A 25415-nucleotide genomic window follows, 5' to 3' on the forward strand; every position below is an offset into this window, starting at 1 on the left:
CGCGTTATCGTTTGAAGAAAAACTACTGAGGTTTTTTGGACATCATTTTAGATACAACGATTAATCTCATCATTTATGCAATTCAAAAACTGAATATCCAATAGGTTTGGTGAGAAGCTTAGTCGGCTGTGTTTTACACCCCCCATGTAATTCCATGTTTGGTCTGTCCTCAGACTGCCACACGTGTGTGGAAGTGGAGCAGCTCCTCGTCGCATATTTTTCAACTATACGCAATGAATTTACACCAGTAAACTACAGAAGTCTCCATAATTGTCCAAAATGTTGTTTGAAAAAGATGTGCCATGGCGGCGCCTGGAGGGCATGTCGTTCGGCATGTACTCCGCCGAAGAGATAAGGTGAGAGTTAACTTATTAGCTTTTGGCTCAATGCTAAACACGAGTTCAAAACAATCATGGTAGCATGTTATCGTGTTATAGTGTCACTGCTTATAATACCTATTTAATATGTCGTAATATGTGTTAATATTGCTCTAAATCCATCCACTTCAGGGTGTTTGGAAGTAGGGAATGTTATTAAGGTTATGTATTCTATTCATATCAGCTCTGACACTGGGGTTCACTTGTCTTCAGATCTTCAGGATCGTAAACACTATAAAAGCGGTATTGAATCACACCATGCAGTGGTATACAGATGAGGGCCCTGCAGAGAATTCAGTATCAACTGGGAAAGCAGCTTCTAAGAGTCATGTTTCTGTCCCACCTGTTGTCCAGAAAGCTGAGTGTGAAAACGATCACCAACTTCAGGTTCCTCGATGGAGTTGGGAATGTGGCCCCAAACAGTCTGTACGATCTGGCTCTAGGACCAGCAGACAACAAAGAGGTCTGTCTCCATCTGTACCAAAATCACAACATAGATTCTGGTTGTTGTTTTTTTTACAATACAGATGTGGCACATCTGTGACGTCTTGTACATCAGCCTCTGACCTGTGGTTTTACCTTTTGTTGTTTACTTTAATGAGTTGGTGTTTTGTAGGAACACAAAGCCAAAGATTTTTATTTTTTTGAGGTTTCTTTGGTATAGTGGAGCAAAGTAAAACAGAAAATAACATTTAAGAAGCTGAAAAATTGAAGACCAAATTTTTAAGCCCTCAAATGTTTAAATGAGTTACTTAATTAATTAAATAAAGAGTTGGCCATTAATTGAGTAGTTGATCAATTATAGATTAATAATCGATTCATTGTTGCAACTTTAGTGTTGGAGCAGAATGTTTTGAGTCAGAAAGTTTCAGCATTTTGCCTAAATCGATTTTTATGTGTGTTTTGTGTGTCATTTAATTGTTTTCTCCAGGTGTGTTCAACCTGCTGTCAGGGTTTCAACGCATGTCCAGGTCATCTGGGGCATGTGGAGCTACCTTTACCTGTGTACAACCCACTGTTCTTTGATGTAAGCATGTCCACAAAGACACTATACATGTGTTTATGCTTGTCTATTACTTGACCAAACTCTGGGGTCAATATAGATTTTTTTTTTACAGCGCTATAACAATGATGAGTTTATCATAATAATTTGGATCATTAATGAGATCATAATCATTTATTGGTAACTGGGCCAAACATTTTGTTTACCTCATATTGTGCTACGTCCTAGCTAATGTTCAAATGTTCAAACCTCTGAATTTTTGGAAACCATTATTTGTTAATCTTGTTCTGATGAACTTAAGAACATTTCCCCTTTTCTGGAACACTCCTTTATCAGAAACTCTACCTGTTGATTCGGGGTTCCTGTCTGTCGTGTCACACATTAACATGCCCCAGAGCTGCCATCCACCTGCTGCTGAACCAGCTGAAGTTGTTGGATCATGGAGCCATGCAGGAGGTCTATCAGATAGAACAAGTTCTCAACCAGGTGTGTTTCACTTTCTCTTCTCTTTCTATGGAAACTCACTTTAGCAGCACTATATAGTAACACATTCAGTAAAAAGTAACACATTCAGTAAAAAAACAAAACAAAAAAGTAACTAATATGTATTAAAATTTAAAGAATCCATCTACAAGAGCAAACTGGGTGTTGTGAGGAATTGTAAAATAGGTTCACACATTCATTTGTGGTGAATATGTAAGTAATTGTCATTTGTCTGTTTGGTTTAAACAATGCTTCTCTGTTGACTAATGTTATTCAATTTGGTTTATGCATTTGTGTAAATTGTTGTTTCAGTACCTGGAGGTGACTCCCAAAGCCTCTGGAGATGAGATTGAGCAGGTTCTAAAGGAGTTTACAGACTCAGTACTTGGAGTGAATGCTGAAAGTTCAAACGTCACAAATCCAGTGAGTAGCCACTCACTCTCTAACACATGTTGGCACACTCGCATTCAAATCGGAACACATACAAAATAACTTTTTCACATACATTTGTTTCCTTTTAATATGTGAAATTATCATTTAAAAACTGCATTATGTATTTATCTGTGTATCTTTTTCTAATATTACATTTTGTTTGAGGATTTGAAACCTTTAAGTGTGAGTATTATGCAAAAAAGGAGGAAATCTGAAAGGGGGCAAATACTTTTTGACGGCACTATATATACACCTAAAACACGTTTTAATAATATTCAAAATATGCAAACAATTGTATAACACCATACCATGTGTAAATTTGTGTTTCAGATTAAACACCTTGTTGAAAAGAAGAGCAGTCTGATAAATGACTTTTGGAGGATCCAAATGACATCTAGGAAATGTCCATTATGCAGGTAACTTGATATTGCTTGATTACTGGAGAAATCATTCAAAGCACAGTTTCCAACAGTGTCACTACATTACCCTTCCTCGCAAGGTCATCAGTCACTATTCATCTTCACCTCATTGGCTGCCAGCCATTTTCAGAGCAGTGGCCGAATTGACATCTATAGCAGTCAATGGCAGCCATTGAGTTAAAGTCATACCATGAGGCTAAATCTTTAGGGAGGACAGTAGTAATGTAGTAATGTGTACTTTCTGTCTGCTAAAACAAATTCTTAAGTATTTACTTCCCGCTGTAATTGTGTTTTCTCTGTGTGTTTGTTTGTGTGTGCAGGAGTGGCAGAATTACAGTGCGTCGTGAGCACAACAGTAAGCTGATAGTCACAATGCCATCAGGCGCACAGACCACTGAGGACACAGAGGGTGAGTAATAGCTTTTGTATTATTTACTTCTTTGGTCATATGATTAACTGCTGAGTGATGGACACATCTATGGGAACGGGCCTGTGCGTGGTGCCCATTTTACATCCGGTGCACCATCTGCCCATACCTGTGTGTGTGTGTGTGTGTGTGTGTGTGTGTGTGTGTGTGTGTGTGTGTGTGTGTGTGTGTGTGTGTGTGTGTGTGTGTGTGTGTGTGTGTGTGTGTGTACACAACAAATAGGTCTTAATAGTTTTTCCAATTTACTTTATTAATTAATTTTTTCCACTCATGTTCATTTACAAATTTCACAAAAACTACATACCATTAATTAACAAAAGAATGGAGCAGGAAGAAGACAGCTTTTCTACCTGCTCCTTTCTTAATAATAAGATAAATGCATAAATGTAAATCATATAAACATTTGTCACATCAAAGTCAACATTCCATATTTAACTCAATAAATCATAAACATAAACATCATAAACAATATTTATTATGTTATTATTGTATATCCAGGACATTCATACAATTTTTTCTGTTCACTATTTTTAAAGTAATATTTGAGCAGCAATTGAAGTCAGGGCTGCAACTATTTTCATAATCAATTAATTAGTCAATTATTTTCTTGATTATTAATAATAGTAATATGATCATTGATTAATAATCGTTACAGACCTATATTAAACTGATTATCAAACAGTTGATGGTTCATTTAGAAATGGAAATTTGCTTTAAATGGTACACGCAAATGGACGTTTGAAATGAAGGTTTCTCCTGTGAGCTTCTTCGTTTGGCCTGTTGTCTGCAGACTGACAGGTAAAAGTTTATTTTTAGCTTAAAACATGATTTTATTTTTGGCCTAATCTTTATCATGGTTCATGTCTTTGTGCATCAGATCTTCTGGCTGGAAAGAGAGTGTATCTGACTGCTAGTACTGCTCGAGAACACATCAATAAACTGTGGGAAACAGAAGGTAGGTCATCAGAATGACTGTTCTCGATACATCCCACTACTTTGTAACAGTGCCGGATTACATCACATCATCAGAGCGTCCTCATCTAATGAGAAGCAAACTCAACTCTCTTCCTCCTCTTTTATTTCCAGGTTTCTTCTTGAAGTGTCTGTTCTCAGGGGTGGAAGAGGCCACTCCATCAGAGGCGGCAACGGCATCAAAGGAGGTAGAGAAGGGTTTCTGCCCTGACCTTTTCTTCCTGGAGTTGCTTGTGGTCCCACCATGCAGGTACAGTGTTAGATTTAAAATCAAATTCAGGTCAGATCGAGTCAGAGCTGGTCTTACTAAGGTTGTGTGATTACACTGCCTTATTTTATCCTTGTCCGCTACCTGTCAGATATCGTCCAATCAATCGAATTGGTGACCAGATGTTTACCAACGGTCAGACCGTCAACATGCAGGCGGTCATGAAGGACTGTGGGATCATCAGGAAACTTCTGGCTCTTATAGCTGGGGAGAAAAATCCTCAAGAAGAAGTGGTAAGACAGTCAATATCATCTTACTCTTTACTCATAGACGCCATGTTGAATCTCTGGCAAAAACATGTTCCGTCTGCCTGTGTGATGATGAGTCACGTTCTTGAAGTTGCTTCCCATTTCATAGGGATGGATTTTAATCACTACCTCTTGTAACGCAGTTGCAAGGGTAAAGGGCGTAAGGCTAGAGGAAGGTTTAGGGGTAAAATGAGACTGGAGCAAAGTGTTCACACGATGACCTGGAATTTACATTAGGGTTTTATAAAGATCCTTGTTAAGTGTTGGTTTTTTCTGTGGTGCAGTGCAGGAGATGGTGATCTGATCTTGTGTCCTCATGGTTTTCAGGCTCCTGAACAGAATGATCAGTCATTTCTGTTGGTGATCCCCGGGCAGACACTGACAGATAAACTCTACAACATCTGGATCCGACTACAGACCCATGTCAACATTGTTTTCGACAGTGACATGGACAAAATGATGACTGAGAAATACCCTGGAATCAGACAGGTATCACACCAGACACAGAAGTTAGACTTTGGTGCTGTACACATTTAACCAGTGCAGCACCCAAGTCAGCACCATTACAGTATACTTCCCATATAGCCTGCATCATGGATTAACAACTACACAGCATAGATTTTGTTTTTCAGCATTTAATCTAAATAAAGTCCAATTGTTGATGGATTAACAAATCAAAGCTGCATCATTGTTTGCTCTTTCTCAGATCTTGGAAAAGAAGGAGGGATTGTTTAGGAAACACATGATGGGCAAACGAGTGGACTACGCTGCACGATCTGTCATCTGTCCGGACATGTACATAGGAACCAACGAGATCGGAATACCCATGGTACATCTCACTCCCATCTCTAAGTTGTCTTGTTGAAGGGGAAACAAGGAATATGTTCATTTTTCCAGTCCCATACTGGTCAAAATGTCTGAACAGAATATCAGAAGAAGAGGAACGTAATATCCTGTATGATCCATAAACCATTAAGCTGAACTTTTCTTGTCCGGTCACTTTTTTGCCTATTCCTCTACAGTTTCAGAGTACATATTTTTTATGACAAGTAAACATCCATCCATCTACATTCTACCTGCTTTCTCCTCGCTGTTGTAAAAAAAAAAAAAACGCATTTGTTTTCAACAGAGATGGCAAACACGAGCCGTAGAGCCATGCCCATGCCGGTCAGCATCTGTTTTGCATGCTTCTTAGTTTTTCAATTCTCACCATTTGAATAAAGTCGGTTTGATGTTGTGACCCCTCGTTCGGTCAGTCGCTTCCTCCAACAACAGTTTTTTCGCCGACTCAGCCATGAGACGCTATAGAGTTTTTGAAAGCACTGGTTATGGCTATGTTGGCAGCAGGTTTGTTGTTTAACAAAAAGATGAGAAGACTGAGTGGTATTCAGCCATGCCTGGGGGGGGGCAGCGTTGTTCTGGAGTCAAACTGAACATGTTTATGTGTTTGTGCAGGTGTTTGCCACCAAGCTAACGTACCCTCAGCCCGTCACTCCATGGAACGTGAAGGAGCTTCGTCAGGCTGTCCTCAATGGGCCCAACGTCCACCCCGGTGCTTCCTTGGTGATCAATGAGGATGGCAAGAAAACCATCTTATCAGCCTCTAATCTTGCTCAGAGAGAAGCAGTTGCCAAGCAACTGTTGACGCCCTGTCCTGGTCCACACAAGATACCAGTGAAGATAGTGAGTTTGCTCTCAAACATAAACCCTGGTGCACTGTTACATGTCATTTTTTTAGTTTACCCTTTTAGGCTTACACTGTGTAGCATGCGACTCACTCACACTTTTTTGTGTGTTTCCAGGTGAATCGTCATATAAAGAATGGAGATGTTTTGTTACTAAACAGACAACCAACTCTGCACAGACCTTCCATACAAGCCCACAGTGCCCGCATCCTGCCAGGAGAGAAGGTAACATCCAAACATCCAATCGGTCCATGCTCATTTGTTTTTACTGCAATTTATTACAAAGGCAGAGTGAAATAAAATCTTTTTAATTTTTTCTTTAACAAATTTGATTTTATCTCCACTTGACGTTGCAGGTTTTAAGGCTTCACTATGCCAACTGCAAGGCTTACAATGCTGACTTTGATGGAGACGAGATGAACGCTCACTTCCCTCAGAATGAGCTGGGCAGAGCAGAAGCTTACACTCTAGTCAGCACTGATCAACAGTACCTCGTCCCCAAGGTGGGTGTTTACACAATGCAGACGCCCGGCTGTCACATGACTCCCGCCATTCGAGAAGTCTGTCTTTGGTCACCTGACACAAAACAAACAGAACTTTAAATAACAGTGTCCTGGCCTCTGAGAACCAGTCGCAGTGGACAACTCATTTCACTGAGCTGCAGAACTGGTCAGCTGTGAAGATCTTTCTTCCCTCTGCCATTAGGCTTCACAATAAATGGTAAATGGTCTGTATGTAGGTAGCACGTTTCTAGTCTTGATGACCACTCAAAGCTGCCATTCACCCATTTACTCACACCTTCATACATCGCATCTATGGGCAGCGTGTTTCCTATCGCACGCCTTTATACCCATTCACATACTCCCGGTATAGCAGTCGGGAACAATGTGGGCTTAATTATTATGCAATCGAACCCACAACAAGTTGAAAGATGACTCCCTCAACCACTGAATTCTAACTTGTGCAGTTATAATGGACTGAACTTCTTTTAATGCTTTATTGTGTATTTTTCTTTCATTTTAATAACATCTATTTCTGCATGTGTGTGTGTGTGTTGTTTTTTTTTTTTAGCAAGCTGTGTTTCCATGTGCTATTTTTATAGACCATGTTCACATTTCCAGGGTTAAGGCTACTTACAGATTATTAGGTTAGATTATTAAGTGATTTATGTTAGATTTTTCCACAGATGTGACTGTGATGTTTATCAGGACTGTGTGGACACAGAAATATCATCGTAAATTTCGATTTTCAAATCACTTCAATATGTAGTCCTTGATTTGAAATACATAACAGTTGACCATGTGACAGTCATATGATATCATAATCTACTTACATGTAACATTAGTGATGATAATAGCATTTTGTTATTATGCTGCATTGCTGCTATTTGTACTGTTGCGCATTGTTGTTCTTTCACATACACTGATGAGAAAGCTCTCTCTGTCTTTCTCTCTCTCTGTGTGTCTCTCTCTCTCTGTCTCTAGGATGGTAAACCTTTAGCAGGTCTGATCCAGGACCATATGGTGTCAGGAACAAGAATGACAATACGAGGCTGTTTCTTCACTCGGGACCAATACACTGAGTTGGTATACCGAGGACTGACTGACAAGCCAGGCAGAGTGAAACTGCTGCCCCCGGCCATACTCAGACCTCAGCAGCTGTGGACGGGCAAGCAGGTGAACAAAGACATGACTCTTTCCGATTTGTTTTATAACTGTGAAACCTTAAAGCAGTGGATCTCTAGGATTTTCTGCATGGTCCCTTGATTTAAAAAAACAAGTTTGGGTGCATTAATATACTTATTCATTTTCTTGTATGAACTCTGTAGGTGGTGTCGACTCTCCTGCTGAATGTCATCCCAGCGAAAGCTGTTCCTCTCAACCTGGTCGGTAAATCAAAAATCCCCAGCAAGGCGTGGATCCAAGTCCCACCTCGCTCCGCTCCAGGATACAAACCTGACACCATGTGTGACTCACAGGTACATAAAGATTTCACCTTCTAAACTTGCTTTCAAACTCAGAATCAATGCACATTTACTTGGCTTTTGTAAGTAATACTGAAACGTGAAGAATTAAAGTAAAATGTATCAAGTTAATCGATTTATTAATGAGCTAAAAAGGGGAAAAAAAACACTTTCTCTAAAAACAGCGTCACGTTATACAACGTTATTTAGCTAATTAACGTCAAATGTATCTACCCTTTTCTGCAAATGTATGTCCGATTTCAGGCCGATTTAAAAACAAACTTAATGGACAGAAATGCCCTGTTTTCTTTAGTTTTGTTGCCGTGCCATGTGAGATCAGCTGTGCACATTTTGCACCTAATGCTGTTCTTAATTTAAAGTACTCCCATACGTTTGACGACATTTTTCTCTCTGCTAATGTTATTCTCTGCTGTGTCCGCCTTTTTCAAACGCTTCTTCCAGAATCGCGTCACGTGAGCTACACAAGGTTCACGCATTGGTTCTCTTCTCTTCTTTTACTGCGGTCGGCATCCAGCTTAATGGCGCTTACTGCCACAGCTTTGGTTGGCTTTCTGCCCCACATTAGGGGGTAGGAACTGAACATGTAATAATGTAGACCCAATTAATAGATTATTAAATTAGTTCTCAACTATTTTTATAATAGATTGTAATCGGTTTTAATCGATTGTTGCATGATTGTTTAATCTTTGTTGCAGCCCTAGTGTCAAATATGCATCAATCAGGGTAAGCAAGATGTGTAAGTAGTTGGGAACAAAGTCCAAAGTGAGACATTAAATGAAGTGGTTTTAATTTTTGAAGCTTTCATTTGTCGTTCTCTTCCAGGTGGTGATTCGTCATGGGGAGCTGCTGGTTGGGGTTCTGGACAAAGCTCACTATGGCTCCTCAGCCTATGGTCTGGTCCACTGCTGCTATGAGCTGTACGGAGGAGAGACCAGCGGCAAGCTGCTCAGCTGCCTGGCTCGACTCTTCACTGCATACCTGCAGCTGTACAGAGGTTTTACTTTGGGTAAGATGAATAAAAACACACATAAATCCTCACAAACCACTTTCACACCAGTACAGCTCCAGCATAACAACATAACAAAATTATGAACTGGCCAGCACTTCCACAGTTTCCACTGTCAGGTTTACTTATGCTTATCTCGTGCATTGAGTGGTGCAGTGTTTCCTCTAGGACTTTTTTCAGCAGCGGTAGCAGGCTCTCTGCACGCGCCTCATTAACTGCAGGCGCGCGCGCACACACACACACACACACACCCCATAATCAACATCATCCCCGTATTGTTTCTATAGTATTATTTCTGTGCCACATGCACTTGTGTGAAACAGCTTCTGACATGTTCCTATAAAACAATCCTAGGCTACACAACTCTTAACGATCAGAGACTCAGCCGATAAGCTGCGGGCGTCTCCGGCGCTCACTACTTTGTAGCCTCACTGTAAATGTCCTCACATCAAGCCATTGGTGATGTAGGGCGGTGATGTGCTATGTGCAGTTTATTGAGGATAAAGCATGAGAATCGTGTTGATGTTTTTTTTGTCTTTTTTGTCTCCAGGTGTGGAGGACATTCTGGTCAAACCAGGAGCTAATAAGCAGAGGAAAAAGATCATTAAAGGGTCACTTAATATTGGCGCCAAAGTGAGTTTTATCACCAACATGTTGAGTATTGAGTATTGAGTATTTTATAGAGAGTAAATCTAATACGTTCATCATCACATTGTGTCAGACTCAAGAGGAAAGAGGAAAATTAGCTTTTAAAGATGGCAGCCTTGTCAAATTCAGTGCTTCCCCCTCAGTGGACGCCACTGGCCAAAATGGCTGCCACAGTGAAGGTGTAGTTCATGGGCTCCACAGTGCTTCAACATGGCTGCTGGGGATAAATATGTACTACACACAAACATTAGCTGACACAGCATTGTACTAGAATGGATTGTTGTTATAAGCTAGAGACTGACCTGTGAAAAATGGGCATGACACGAATATTATAGTCTACAGGGCAATGTTGCACTGTTAAATATGTTGTGCCTAAATGTGCTATTTGAAATCATCAAATCTCTATATTACCACTGTGATTTATTTGAGGTTTGCTTTATTTTAGTTGAAAACAGTGAATTCTCTTTGTGTCTTTTTCAGGCCCTCCAGGCAGCTTTCAACCTGCCCTCCAATGTGGATCAAACTGAGGCTCAGAGTCGCTGGCAGGACGCTCACCTCGACCCAGACCAGAGAGATTTCATCATGGCCGACCACAAATTCAAAGAAGTGGCCAACCAAGTGAACAACGACATCAACAAGGTAACCTAGCAACAGAAGTAGCAAAGAGTATCATGGTGTTGCTGACCACATACTCTGCCAGGGGATTTTTGTCACGTGTGATTTCCTCTCACTTCCGGTCAACAAGTACTGTGTGTTTGTAGGTGTGTATGCCAATTGGACTCCACACGTCTTTCCCAGACAACAACCTTCAGCTGATGGTCCAATCAGGAGCCAAAGGATCTACTGTTAACACCATGCAGGTACAAAACCCCACCTCCTCCACCACCACTGTCATGTTTATGACATCTGAATTTCTGTATTTTTCATAACTTCAGGCCCTTCATTTGTTGTCTCTTTGTCTGTCAGATATCGTGTCTGCTTGGTCAGATTGAGTTGGAAGGCCGCAGGCCTCCATTGATGCCATCTGGCAAATTCTTGCCATGTTTCCAACCGTATGACCCTGCTCCGGGTGCTGGAGGCTTTGTCTCTGGAAGATTCCTCACAGGCATCAAACCACAGGTACATGCAGGGGGTTCTGAGTGTGTTTGTGCAGAGTACAGGACTTACAGCTCTTCCTACACATTATGATACATTGCTTTACTTCTGTGTGTGTGTGTGACTTGCTTGTGTTCAGGAGTTTTTCTTCCACTGCATGGCTGGCAGAGAAGGACTGGTCGACACAGCCGTGAAAACCTCCAGATCTGGATACCTGCAGAGGTAACTACACTGCTTCATTGACAATAGGCTGCAAACTAGAATGTGGTCATGTGAGTGTCCCCCTTTTCCTCTGTTCCCCCGTCAACTCCTTCTCCTCTGCAGATGTGTTATAAAGCATCTGGAGGGTTTGGTAGTGCAATACGATCTGACGGTGAGGGACAGTGATGGGTCTGTGGTCCAGTTCCTCTACGGTGAAGATGGGCTAGAAATCCCCAAGACTCCGTTCCTGCAGCAGCAACAGTTCCCCTTCATAGAAGACAACTACGAGGTAAAACACAAACACAGTGTTGTTGTGAAGATGCTATAACTCATGAAGTTTAGATTAGTAATAGGGATGCACCGAAATGAAAATTTGTGGCCGAAGCCGAATAAAATTTAAATGTGTGGCCGAATACCGAATACCAAATACCGAATATTGAATGCGGTTGTTAATTTTTTCATTATTTTTTTTATATTGCATTAATAGCCTAGAATACATTTTTAGACATGTTATTCCAAGAAAGTAAATGTTTATTGATAATGACATTTTTAAACATTCCAGTAGGCTTTTCTTTTCAAAAAAAAAGCACAAAGATTTTTCATTTATATTAGGCCTTCAAACAAAACATGTATTCCAAAAAACTAAAGTGCAGTGGATAAACTCACAACAAATGAATTATTGTCTTTTTGGCAAGTCTGCTTAGCCACAGCAGGCTAATAATGTAAACAGAAGGCTCAAGTAAATCGCAATAAGTGTGTGCTTGTAACCTCATACACTTATACAGGTACACAGCATCAACATATCATTGTCTTTAACCAAGAGCTCGTGGACGCGAGTTGGAACACTGTCATACATCTCTGGTAAGCACAAATCCGAGAAATACCGTCTGCTCGGTATCGTGTAACAGGGCTCAATGTACTGCACAAGCCTCCGAAAGCCAATGTCCTCCACAACACTAAACGGTTGATCATCCAAAGCCATGAACTCCATTACCTTCTTTGTGATTCCGTTTGCTTTGGCACTGTCATTCGCAAACTTTTTCGTCTTTTCAAAGACGTCTTGCACGGACGGAGTGGGCGTGCTGTGACAAGATTTCCTTTTAGCTGCTGCAGCCGTCTCTCTCTCGTACTCAGCATGCTGTTCAGGGTGTTTGGCTTTTAAATGAAAAATTAAAGCAGTAGTGCTAAAGGTCTTTGCAGAGACACCCCCTCGAGATAGTTTGGTTGAACACTCGTTGCAAACTGCAATTCTTTTCTCGCTCTCCAACACTTAAAATATCTCCACACTGCCGACATTTTACCGAAGGCGCCGGGTCACCGCGTCACTGGTCGTTGTTTGATTGCGTCACACGCCACTATTCGGCCTTGCTTTTAACTCACTCCACCGAAGGCCGAATGTGGCTTTTTTTGCAATATTCGGCCGAATATATTCGGTGCATCCCTAATTAGTAATGCTGATGGGATTTTGACCTGTATGATAATGACTTAATATCTTACATTGTACACAGTTTACTCTTCAATGTCACATACAGATATTCTTTTTTTATACATCATTTAGTATCGATATTTGTCACGATATAAATCAAATCAATATTTCTGAAAGGCTGGGTGATATATAGCGAGGCTATAGCCCGATATATGAGATACTGTATATCAGGATATAATGCTGCACACAGGTTGTTTTTCTCAGCTCATGAAAACCTTTTTTTAAATGTTTACAGACAAAACAGACATCAAAATAAATCAATTACACATTACACATTCTATCACCATTCCTCTGTAATGTCTCATGAAAGCTATGACTGTAATGAGTTAAATTCCCCAGCAGATGTCGATATTAAGCTATAGCTCCATAATAAATACAGTATAAGACCACCAGCTGGACAATTTACCGCTCCTGTTCAACAGAATTGAATGCATAGTGCAGACAAAGACATGACACTCAATAAACTAATGGAAAATAATTTTATCTCCAGTTTAAGTCCAGATGGAGTCAGCTATGTTGTTATGACTAGCAGATAAGGTGTTTATTTCAACAACATACTGTCCTTCAACTGAAGTGCGAGGTTCTTCTTGTGTTCTTGTTTTTCCCTCTTTGATGCTCCACACTCATGGTGTCTCTTGCACATCATCTCTTCACCTGCAGCCCGTGACTGGTGATTGGTCAGATGTTGACTGTTGTGTGGTGTCAGATTACAGCTCTTGTTGCTCTCTTGCTTTGACTGACTTTGTGCCTTCCTCGCGTCTCATATTGCACAAACGGTATAATTATTCAAATGATCAATTGATAATTAAAGTAATTATAAACGGCTCCAGACAAACAAATATCAAAACAAACATTCAGTATCTGACCAACCACATGCACAGTGGGCTTTCCACATGTTGCTATCCTACTCCTCTCTATGGTTAGACATTACATTAGCATCCAGCGCCTCTCTCTCGGTTCCCTGGTTTCCTCCCACAGTCCAAAAACATGCCACAGTTAATTGAACACTCACAGTGAATGTGAGAAGTGAATGTTTGCTTGTCTATGTATGTTTGCCCTGCGATGGACTGGTGACCAGTCAAGGCAGGTGTTCCCCCTGTGTCAGCTGGGATTGGCTCCAGTTCCCTTTGACATTCATGTGGAGGATAAAGTGTGAAACAACAAATGATCTCAAAGCAGTTATGAGAAAAGGTCTTTTTAATGATAATGTTACCTTCATGTCAATCAAAGCAGGTGTGAAACCTTGTCATTATAATTCCACTTACACTGGTCTGACTCAGTGTTCATCAGTTGCATGTTAACATGTGAGTTTTTTCACCAGTTTGTTGAGTCTCATATTGTTTATTTTATAGAGAGTAACTCTAATACGTTCATCATCACGTTGTGTTGGACTCCTCCACAGGAAGATTAGCTTTTAAAGATGGCAGCCTTGTCAAATTCAGTGCTTCCTCCTCAGTGGACGCCACTGGCCAAAATGGCTGCCACAGTGAAGGTGTAGTTCATGGGCCCCACAGTGCTTCAACATGGCTGCTGGGGATAAATATGTACTACACACAAACAAAGCCCTGTAATATTTTATTTATTGATATCAAATATTAATTGTATTTACTTCCTATTCCTCCCAAATAACAAGAGGGTCCATTGCAGATTAAAATAAGTCAATGATACAATACACATGCATGTTATCTCGCCAGTGTTTTTGTAACCTGGATAAGTAATGCATGCTGTTCTTCCTCTGGGCTGGTTAAAGCCTTTATGATGCTGTTTTCATACTCATCCAGGTGACACGTGAATATCTCAATAGGATGTCTGTTTGTGCATTTCACTGTTGCATTTATTCGTCCACACTCATGTCTCTCCTGACCAGGACAGTTTTTTTTAATGCTGATTTAAAAAACAAAACAAAAAAAACGGTTTAATCATAGTTAACGCTCAGTCTTCTTTTAGCAGTGTTGCTCTCTTAAGTGTTTGGATTCCTACACAGCAGGGGGACGATAACGTGAAATCATTGATTTCCTCTTTTTGTCAGGTCATCCAGAGGTCCCAGGACCTGGACAATGTTTTGTCACGTTTGGATCCACTGGCTGCGAGTCAACACTTTGCAGCCATCCAACGCTGGAAAGCAAAGAGAGAGATGGCCTGTCCACGCAGAGGTACATAAAAAAAGAATCATTACAGTGATGTTGCTCGGTTTTCAATGTAATATGCATTAATATAAGGTCAAATTTGTTTTTGGTTTTTTTTGGCTGATTATTTTTTTATTATTATTTATTATCTTACTTTTGACATCAGCATGTGTAGTACATGTATAATCAAAACATGTATATTGGCGATATAAAGAGAGGCAGTTATGGGCATGCGCCAACTGCCTTCATCAGTCAGTGTGTGTGGCACAGCTCATCGCTGCCTCACTTCACCGTTCTCCTGTGTATTTCAACAGGAAATGTGTAAATTCAGTGCTTTGACCATAGAAATGTTGAAATCTTACAGAAAAATTATTTATAGAACAGTCAAGTGGACAAATTGAGTGTCTTTTATCATTGTTAGTATTTTACTTGTCATGATGAGGCTGTGCCTCCCCTGACTGCACGTCATTGGTTATGAGCTGGTTATACAACTGTAGAAAATGCATCTGAAAGACATAAACACAAGTCCAAATCTGACAACTTTAATATTTGCAAAATAAAATATGCAAACATAAAACATTATACATCATGAGGTAAATGGCACCAAAATAAATACATTCAAATAAATTGAATAGCAAATTAAGTACTTTGTGGCACAACATTGTAACAGAAATAGCACTAAAATAAATGAGATAAACCATATGTTTTGCATTATGAGCAAAATAAGTTTATACATATTGTTATAACATTGGTTATGATGTAGGCTCTGTTGCAATGGGGCAGCACAATTACTTTATGTGCACTGTAGCAGAGACTGGGAGGGGGGACAACAAACAGGCTGGATAATGGTTAGTGTGCGTCCGATCGACGCAACGAAGGTGAGGTTAATGCGTCTTTTCTGAATTATTGGGCTGATATCGCTGCATTAGATGTAGCTTTGGTAAATAAAATCTATTTTTTACTATTGTCTCACCTAAATTGCTGCTGGGGGTGTGGGTGGGTAGGTGGGTGGCTGGTAAGTAAAAGTAGGTACTTTTTTGTAGTGGAGATGCAACCTAACCGTGCCGAGGCGAGTAGAGCCGGTGGAAATGCGCCATAAGTCTCAGGTTTTTCAGCACACTGCAAATCAATAGGAGCAACGCAGGAAAAGGAGCTCTCCAAAATGAAATGATATCCACTCCGGGGTAGTTTTGAAAAACAGCAATGCCTCAATCTATATTGGTACCATCAAAATCTAGAATAGTTGCATCCCTGCAAAATAATTTAAATTGCAATACGACCAAGTGCAATGTCCAAATTGAAAGAGGCTGTAATTATTTGATAAAGATCAAATGTATGTACAGTATGTAGTGCTATAAGAATTCAATCTCAATCCAAAATCGTTGGGGCCAAATCTTTACGATTTTGATACATTTTTTCATGAAAAATATAGATAAGATTATACCATGTCATTCAACCCTTCTCATACATGAACTTTGTTTTTATTAGCTTCTGCCATGTAATGTTTTTATCTTTGTCAGGAGCGTTCCTGTTGTATTCTCAGAAGAAGTTGGCCAAACTAAAAGAGGCCGAACAAGCGGCAGGGCCAGATGTCTGCGGCAGAGCTGCTGCTGTCCTGCAGGTATTTATACACAGCAAAGAGAAACAGATTTGAAGGTACAGCATGACCTGGAGTGAAACTGGACTCTGTACTCTACTCTCTCTACAGCTGGCTCAGCAGTGGTATTCCCTGGATGATTATAGCAGATCAAAATACAGCAGAAAGACCTTGCGCTGTCCCGAGCCCTCGCTGGGCTTGCTCAGACCAGACGTCTGCTTTGGGTCAGTGTCTGAGAACTTCCACAGAATCACAGAGAAATATCTGCAGAGCAGAAGCACGACGAGTCAAGATAAAGTCGACATCCACAGGTACTGAATGTGAGAGTTGTTAGACTAAACACTCACTCATTCATTGTCTACCGCTTCATCGTCCATGCGAGGGTCACGGGGCCCGCTGGAGCCGATCCCAGCTGACACAGGGTGAAAGACGGGGTACAGTCTGGACTGGTCGTCAGTCAATCGCAGGGAAAACACACAGATGAATGAATGGATTAATGAATGAGATGAACAACCATTCATTCTCATATTGACACCCAGTGTCCAGTTAACCTTTGCATGTTTTTGGACTGTGGGATTCTTCTGAAATTCTCCTGCTGTTGGACAATCTCATTCTGTACTCGTCATATCCAGATAATGTCCGTACTCAATTCCCTTCATGTTCATGTCTGAAAACGACTATATAATATGTCACATTACAGTTAATGTGTATACTGTAGTTTGTTTCTTGTCCTGAGAGATGACATTGTCTCGTCCTGTTTTCTCACTTGTCTTGCATCGTCCACCTGTCTCTCTCCGCGTCGTCAGCCTGCGCCGGCTGTTGCACTATAAATGGCAGCGTTCACTGTGTGACCCGGGGGAAGCGGTGGGTCTGCTGGCTGCTCAGTCCATAGGTGAGCCCTCCACCCAGATGACCCTCAACACCTTCCACTTTGCTGGCAGAGGAGAGATGAACGTGACTTTGGGAATACCTCGGTAATATACCTCCTCTCCTGCTCTCTATTTATTCACTGTTTTATGTGTAAACTGTGTTTGCACAATTTAGGACAACATGGTTTTTTTCTTATACAGATGGTAAAATGATTCATCCATTCATCTGTCCATTACTTTGTTTGAAACTCATTAATTGTTAGAAGACTGTAACCTTGAAAGAACAGATTTTTTTAGATTCCTCCAGGTACGTAACCGCTTTGAACATATCAGAAAGGACACTGATCTTAATGACCCAATATTGATAATTTTTATTGATGCTTACCAAAGTAAATCGAATAAGGGTGTCATCTCTAGAATTTATAAGGGTCTACTGTCTAAAAAAACACACAGTACAGGATATGTTAGGGAAAAATGGGAGAGAGAGGGTAATCTAACAATATCTGAGGAGGATTGGCTCAGTGTTTGCCAATCCCAGTGGAAATGTACCAGCTCTCATGTATGGCGGGAGTTTGGATGGAAGTGTTTGATACGCTTTTTCATTACACCAAAACAAAAGGCACATTTTGCTGGAGGTGAAGCTGTGTGCTGGAGACTGTGCGGACACCGGGAAGCCAATCATTGGCATATCTTTTGGGAATGCCCAGTGGTTACATCCTTTTGGACAGAGCTTCACAAAGTATTAGGCAGCATGTTTAATACTAATCTACCTATGCAGTTTTCTACATTATTTTTAGGAAATTCGGATTCACAGGTCAGGCAAGCTGATGAATATTTATTTCGTATTATGATAACTGCTGGTAAAAAGGCACTGACACGGCGTTGGCTTCTCCCTGATCCGCCTACAATACAGGAGTGGATAAGTATAGTAAGTGACATTTACCTCATGGAACAGATTACCTTCTCCATTCGCCTACAGAAAAACATATTTATCGAATTGTGGTCCAAATGGGTAAGATATGTTAGTTTAGAACAGGCAGAAGTATTGAATGGATGATCCTGTATGCTATTTTTTTTTATGCTTTATTCTTGAATGTTTTATTTGGCCTGACGACTAGTGTGAATTGTTTTATTTTATTTATTTAAAAAAAAAACAAAAAAACTCCCTGGTGGACATTTCTTTATTTGCTATCTTTCCCAACTTGTTTGAGTTCTCACGTATGCTTTTATTTGACTTTTTGTATTTTGTTTCCTGTTTTGTATACTGAAATCTCAATTGTGAGTCGCAGAAATACCATTGTTTGTTATCTGAAATGAAAGTAATTGCTGTATTGTAATGCTCTCACAAAACAAAAATAAAAAATATAAAAAAAGAAACTCATTAATTGTTGCTTTCAGATTAAAACAATGGACACAATATTTAAGGAAAACCTTTCTTTAAACTTTAGCATTCAAGTAAAAATTCAAAGACTTATAATTACAGTGTTGAAACATTGAACTGTGGGATTAAAATCCAGATGCTCTGCTGTAACGGTAAATTGTGCAGCAAACAAGCAAGAGCAAATAATAAAACAATTCAAAGACTTGGGAGTTTCCTGACACAGTTCAATGATGTGGAATCTGGAATACTGTTCCTCACTCTGTCTTTACATTGCAGGCTGAGAGAAATCCTGATGGTGGCCGGCTCCAACATCAAAACTCCCATGATGAGCGTTCCAGTCCTGAACAACAAGAAAGCCTTAAAGAGAGCAAAGACTCTGCGTAAGAAGCTCACCAGGGTGTGTCTGGCTGAGGTAAAAAAAAGAAGCTTCTCATCTCCTGTGTCTCTTTAAATGTAAACATGAAGTGTGTTTGGAGATTTAGTAACTTCCTCTGTCTGATTTTGAAGATGTCCTCCCCTGTGTTTTTGGAGGTGTGAGAGATAACAACTCTATGTGTGAGCAGGTCCTGCAGAAAGTGGATGTGCTGGAGTCACTGAGGGTAGAAGGACACCAAAGGCAGCGGTCATTCAAGGTCACGTTCCACTTCCTGCCTCCTGATCGCTACTGTGACGATAAATTGCTTTCGCCCCATCAGATCCTGCACTACATGGAAATAAGGTGTGTGTTTGTGCGTGTGTGCCCATTTGTGTTGCTTCTTTACCTCTTGTGGTATAAACCATGACCATATTAAGATTTTTTGTCCTAGTGGAGACCAAAACCAGGTCTTAATGAGGCAGAAAATCATTTCTGGGGCTATGTTTAAGATTAAAAGTGGTTGGTTATGGTTTTGTTGAGATTAAGTTCAGGCATGAGCTGGTCAATGCAGAGTCCTTGGAATAGACTTGGCTTGTCTGTCTGTCTGTCTGTCTGTCTGTCTGTCTGTCTGTCTGTCTGTCTGTGTGTGTGTCGTTCCTCTCCCACCCTGATAATAACTTCATCTTCTCTTCTGTCCTCTCCAGATTTTTCCGTCTCCTTCTTGAGGCAATCAAGAAGCGCAGTGCAAAGCTTGCCTCCATCGCCGTGGAGACAAGAAAGGCGACGCCTGGAGACAATGATAATGATGGAATGGCAAACACAGCAGGGGTCTGTTTTTTTTATTGTTTTTTTTTCACTACTCCCTAGAGCTATTTGTAGGATTCACTTTTATAATCCTGAGCTTTTCCGTTACTCCTCAAACCAAACAAATCTCATGTAACCTCCATGTTGTCATCCATCAGTTAGATGACGGGGAAGAAGAAGAGGAGAGGGAGATTGTTGATGACCAGGGGGACGAAGGAGATGCTGACGCTTCAGACGCCAAGAGAAAAGGCAAACAGGAAGAGGAGGTATGAAGAGAGACACATGTGGCGGAATGACTTTGGCTGTTCCGGAGTTTTATTTTAGTCATCAAAGTATGACTTTATTCTGTTTGATCTACAGTATATCATTTTTTGTGAATGAAAATAAGGATTTATATTTGCAAATTGTCTAAGACAAAAAGGAAGAAACACTGAACACAACAGTGAATGAATTTGCTCACATACAATGGAAAGAGGTCAGTTTGGAAATGGTTTTCCTTTTTTAAATTAAAGACAATCTAAAGACAAAATAAGATATAGTACAGGTGGGTGCTGCTAAATAGTATGGTGTAATGGAGATTTCCCTACTATGTCACTTGTGGTCTGTTGCCAATATCTACTTTCAAAACATTTGTCTCCAGTGTGAAATAGTCCTGGCATAGGTTGGGCAGGGAGGGTTTATTTTTTGATTGTAAGGAGAACTTCGGAACAGGACAACCTTCTCAAAGAGGCAGGTCCTTGAATTGACACAGAGCTACTGTCTCATAGCTCATCTACACAGGAAGTTTATTTGAATAAATAGAGAATAATAAGTGCGTAATATCAGTGGTACTTGCATCACTGCCTGGCCTCAGACTGCACGTTATGATATAGTACAGCACAATATAAGAATACAATAAGCAGCCCTGTGATTATGACTCTTATTAGATTGTGATCACGAGGGATGTGATACAGTCAGTATCTGTGCGGTTTCCACCATTATATTAGAATGACTGTCTTTTTTTTTCTCCCCAGGTGGACTATGAGAGTGAGGAGGAGGACGATGGAGAAGAAGAGGACGTGGAAGATAAAAACAAACCGATGGAGGATGAATGTGAGGAGGAAACACGAGACAGGTCGATGCTGCCAGAGTCTGAGGAAAAGAAGAAGAAGAAGAAGAAGAGGAAAGAGACAAAGAAAGGTGGAGGAGAAGAGGCCATGAGTCAGATGAGAGTCAACACTGTTCTGCAGACGCACACAGCGATAGAAAGATACTGCTACGATCACGAGCATGAACTCTGGTGTGAGGTGCGTTCACATCTGTTACCTCAGTTTTTTACATGACTTAACTAAAATCAACAATGCTTTATCTTAAAAATAAATATTGTCAGTGTAGTTGGTGTTTTAAAATTGATTTGGTTATTAATAGCCACATGTCAGCCATTGAAAAGACAAAACTATTTGTACAAAGCAGTGGTGGTTGCTGGGCTTTGATACAGGGGAAGCACATTTCAAGTGCTATTTATTTAAGCCCCCTCATTTTAGAGGAAGCAGCGCTTCCCTTGCTGTCTTAGAGCAATCGCCTCCGGTACAAAGGCAGAATAGACGGCTAAATAATCTCTTATTATTGGCTTTAAGCTGCTGTCAGTGATTCCCCTCCTTCCTCCCCATGTCCTATCAGGAACCTCTGGTTAGTGTTTGGGGTTTCCAAGTTTCCTCGATACACTCGCCCCTCCAATGTTACAGTGAGTCGCACCACAGCACGGTGTTAGGCTGATGCTTCCAGTGGTGTGAACACTGGTGTGTTCTGATGTTAAATGGATGGCAGTGAATATATTCTTAAGATTCTGTAGACTTGAAGATTTTATTCAGTGAGCCTTTTGTTAAGTTATGAAAATCTGGTTTTCCTTGTGTCCCTGCTGGCAGCCATGTTGTTAGTGTTCTGTGTCTTGGGCTATTTATAAGTGTCATGCTCATGAGTCAGTGTGGTTGTGCCAGTATCAACCACACTTCAGAAACCCTACTTCTAACTGTGTATGTTTTCTATTGGATCTCCAACAAAAGCTGACAATGTAATGACTTTATGTTTGGATATATGGACACTGGACAATATGCTGTGTGTGTATTTTACACAATGTTGCCTAAAAGACAGTTTTGTAAGGCTTTAACTGGTTTAACTGTCTGTCAATCTTAGGTTTATTTCCCTTCACTCTTTCACCCATTCTTTCATCTTCCTCTTTGTTTGCAGGTGGACCTGGTCTTACCGGTCAGCAAGGTGCACTTTGACCTGACCTCAGTACTTACAACAGTGGCCCAGAACGCTGTCATCATGGAGACCAAGGGCCTGACTCGCTGTCTGCTGAGTGAGGCCACGACAAAGACGGGAGAAAAAGAGACTGTTCTCAACACAGAGGGCATCAACATGCACGAGATGTTCAAGTACAGTGACGTACGTAAGCAGTGGTAATAAAAGAAGAAAGTGGCATATAACAGACATTACACTCCCTCTGATTGCTTTTTGATTTGTCAAAATGTTCATTTGAGAGGTTGCTTGTTTAAGAGGAGGTCACATTGTTTTGTTCTTTAATGAGTCCTTTTTTTGAATTTGAATTTGAATTTTTCACGGCAATTTTTGTTTCAAATGTATTTAAATGTGTCCACAATATTTTAAATGTAATAATAATTAAAAATGAATTCAACTCAATGTGCCATTGGCAAATATATGCCATATATGTTATGTTTATAAGTCACATCAACACTGTAATTGAGTGTTTAAGGCTTTATTGTCAGATATCTGACAGATTTATTGATCTACTCATCTGTAGAGTGGATTTTTAGAATTGCAAAGCAGAGATTACTGATGGTTTTGGTAACATAAACATTGAAATACCTGCTTACAGTGACTGGTTATATTTGAATATTACAATAATGTACATTGTATACGTATGTGATTGCACATCAATTTTTTCGTGATGATCTCTTTCTTTCTTCAGATTTTGGACATTAACAGACTGTACTCTAATGAGGTCCATGCCATGGCTAACACCTATGGCATTGAGGTTGGTCTGAAGGTCATAGAGAAGGAGATCAAAGATGTCTTTGCTGTCTATGGTATGTCAACACGATATATTTATATCTGTATTAAAGCTCAGTCAACGTGGTTTTGAGAGCCTCTCCTCATTTGATTGGTATCTTTTGTGTCTCTAATCCGCAGGTATCGAGGTGGACCCCAGACATCTGTCTCTGGTGGCGGACTACATGTGTTTTGAAGGTGTATATAAACCGTTAAACCGACACGCCATCAGGTCCAACTCCTCTCCTCTCCAGCAGATGACCTTTGAGACCAGTTACAAGTTCCTCAAACAGGCCACCATGCTGGGTGAGATAACGTTGACAATATTATGAAATAGAAGAGAATCAGAGATGGACAGAGAGAGTGACCTAGTAGGCAGTTGAGGATCTTAAACTGTAAGAGTAAGCGAGCACACAGCAAATATTATTCCATGGCGGACCAGTCTAGATAATTGATGTGGATAATTAATGGGAAGCACTAAGTGATGACACTACAGTTAAAGGGCAAACTTCAGTACAGTGCATTTGGATTACAGCAGAGCTTCAGAGTTTGGAGCCTTTTGAATTCATGCCACATGTAGATGTGCTGCTTCCACACCCTTAATTCAAATACACACTGGCATTTTCGATAACAGCCTGATTGTACCGTGTATTCTAGATATGTCTCAGTCACATTGTGGGGTCTTCTCTTCTTTATGGAGATAAAAATCAAGTTCCCATAATGTAAATTATTACATCTTAAGGTGAAGACATGTTAGGATAAAGTGAGGGTTAGGCTTAGGCCAGTAGTAGTTAGGGTAAGAGTAAGTCTCCAGGAAGTCAATGTCCTCTGAATTCATGGAAACCAGACTAAATGAAGACATTTTGACCTTGTGGGGACCCCACAACTTCAAAGGGCTATTTGGGGGTTAAGACCTGATTTTAGGGTTTGGATTACAGTCACAGTTGGGAGGCTTGTCATGAAAAATATGAAATCTAATAATGATAACATAACATACATTAGTCCACCTCTCTGTACAATAAATTAGTTTTAGTTAAATTAGTTTTAGCTGCTGTTCTTGTTGCTGCTGCGGGTGCCGAGCAAGTGCGCTCTCTCACTCTCTCTTTCGCCGCTGCTAATGTAACATGCTTTCTAACCCAAATATGTACCTTACCTATGTGTGTGTAAAGAATGCTGATAAGTTATGAAACATAACAAGTAGTCAATGTGCATGCTGCCAATTGAATAGAATAGTGTACAAGCTACCTTTTTGGGTTCATATATTTCTGAATCTGACTCACTTCCTCACCAGAATCTGAGTCACTTCCTCACCAGCCATGAACCTGCTCCAAATGTCACTGAAATTGTTGGTTTATAACTGTAAATTAGATGCAGATCTAAGCATATTATAGTTTTAGTATGATAATCAAAAAATGTGTCTCAGGAATGTGGTCACATGCTGCCTCCACCTATATTTGTTTTAAGAAAATTCTGCAGATACTGTCTTTGTAAGATAGTCTCAAGTCGTGATTCCTATTTCCCCCTCCCTTTCTCAGGGTCTCATGATCAGCTGGTGTCACCGTCGGCTTGCCTGGTGGTGGGGAAGGTCGTCCGAGGAGGAACTGGACTGTTTGAACTGAAACAACCGCTGCAGTCGGAGAACTGAGAACTGTTTACTTCAACTCTCTGACAAAGAAACTTTTTTTTTTTTGTAACCAAAAATAATCCTATTGACCATTGTGAATTACAGATTTCTCATCATACCCTTTGTTCTGTAATGTTTGTGGGGTGACGGAAAGTTCCAAATTAGTTGCTTTGATGATTAATGGAAGCCACCCACAGTCAAACCAGTTGACTTTTTTTCTAGAAATAAATGAAATTGCTGTATGGATCTGTAAAAAGATGCTTCGAGGGACTTTCCAGCACAAAAACTCAACCCAGCGTACATTGGTGTCATTCCTTCAAATTATAAAATGTTTTTTTCTTTACTGTATTTAATAATAAAATTTTAAATGTGTATACAATTATATTTTAATGTTTGGCGCTGTGGTGGTGTTCCCTGTTCCCCCCTTTCCCTGTATAGTCTGTCAATAGTTAAGTTTGAAAAATGTTAACAGTGCAGTTATTTATATTTTGACTGATACAAGATCCAAACATCTATAACAATAACAAAACATATGGAACAAGACAATGAACAACACAACATTTAAGGTATAAATGATTGTTATTAAAAACCTATATTACAAAATTCCATCATGACCTCGCATTAAATATAATTATATTTCACAGAATTTCAAAGTGAAAGTGCTTGTCTTGGTATGGAACGATCACAATAAAAGCATATGAAGCGGATGAAGGGTAAAGTTTATCAAAGTCACTGCTTATTTGGATTACAGTAGTAAAAATATTTATTATTGAGATTTGAAGATACAGTTACGGCAAAGAACAATGTTAGTACATTGACTGTAATGTAATCACTGGTGTTGTGACTTGCGCGTGGATGAAGCTGTTTGTCTTGT

General features: G+C 40.2%; 1 protein-coding gene and 2 non-coding genes across 3 annotated transcripts; all 3 read left to right on the plus strand.

The window, feature by feature from the left end:
- The first annotated feature begins 67 nt into the window (after positions 1 to 67).
- On the plus strand, positions 68 to 25045 carry polr1a (RNA polymerase I subunit A). The gene is made up of 37 exons (XM_044040959.1): positions 68 to 356; positions 732 to 840; positions 1309 to 1404; positions 1717 to 1866; positions 2176 to 2286; positions 2626 to 2711; positions 3035 to 3123; positions 4019 to 4096; positions 4228 to 4363; positions 4473 to 4614; positions 4957 to 5118; positions 5336 to 5458; positions 6085 to 6312; positions 6432 to 6539; positions 6671 to 6817; positions 7799 to 7990; positions 8143 to 8292; positions 9121 to 9304; positions 9855 to 9937; positions 10433 to 10591; positions 10714 to 10812; positions 10919 to 11071; positions 11187 to 11269; positions 11372 to 11537; positions 14764 to 14887; positions 16381 to 16481; positions 16569 to 16768; positions 17264 to 17431; positions 18984 to 19119; positions 19271 to 19425; positions 19767 to 19890; positions 20025 to 20132; positions 20880 to 21152; positions 22093 to 22293; positions 22838 to 22955; positions 23059 to 23223; positions 24453 to 25045. Exons 1-37 carry the CDS (start codon positions 280 to 282, stop codon positions 24560 to 24562), a joined length of 5094 nt encoding a protein of 1697 aa, XP_043896894.1. The 5' UTR covers positions 68 to 279; the 3' UTR covers positions 24563 to 25045.
- LOC122779014 lies at positions 10062 to 10198 on the plus strand. The gene has a single exon (XR_006361507.1). It is a non-coding gene; the product is annotated as a small nucleolar RNA SNORA5 (small nucleolar RNA).
- Positions 14157 to 14293, plus strand: LOC122779013. The gene has a single exon (XR_006361506.1). It is a non-coding gene; the product is annotated as a small nucleolar RNA SNORA5 (small nucleolar RNA).
- Positions 25046 to 25415: the final 370 nt, after the last annotated feature.

This window comes from Solea senegalensis, linkage group LG12 (assembly GCF_019176455.1).
Source record: "Solea senegalensis isolate Sse05_10M linkage group LG12, IFAPA_SoseM_1, whole genome shotgun sequence".
Classification (NCBI taxonomy): Eukaryota; Metazoa; Chordata; class Actinopteri; order Pleuronectiformes; family Soleidae; genus Solea; species Solea senegalensis.

Excerpts from the sequence above, each read along its gene's own strand:
- polr1a (XM_044040959.1), top strand. The coding sequence starts at position 280 with ATGTTGTTTGAAAAAGATGTGCCATGGCGGCGCCTGGAGGGCATGTCG. Across the intron at positions 2,712-3,034 it reads AGGAAATGTCCATTATGCAG|GAGTGGCAGAATTACAGTGC; the intron begins GTAACTTGATAT and ends TTGTGTGTGCAG. Across the intron at positions 19,426-19,766 it reads CTGCACTACATGGAAATAAG|ATTTTTCCGTCTCCTTCTTG; the intron begins GTGTGTGTTTGT and ends TGTCCTCTCCAG.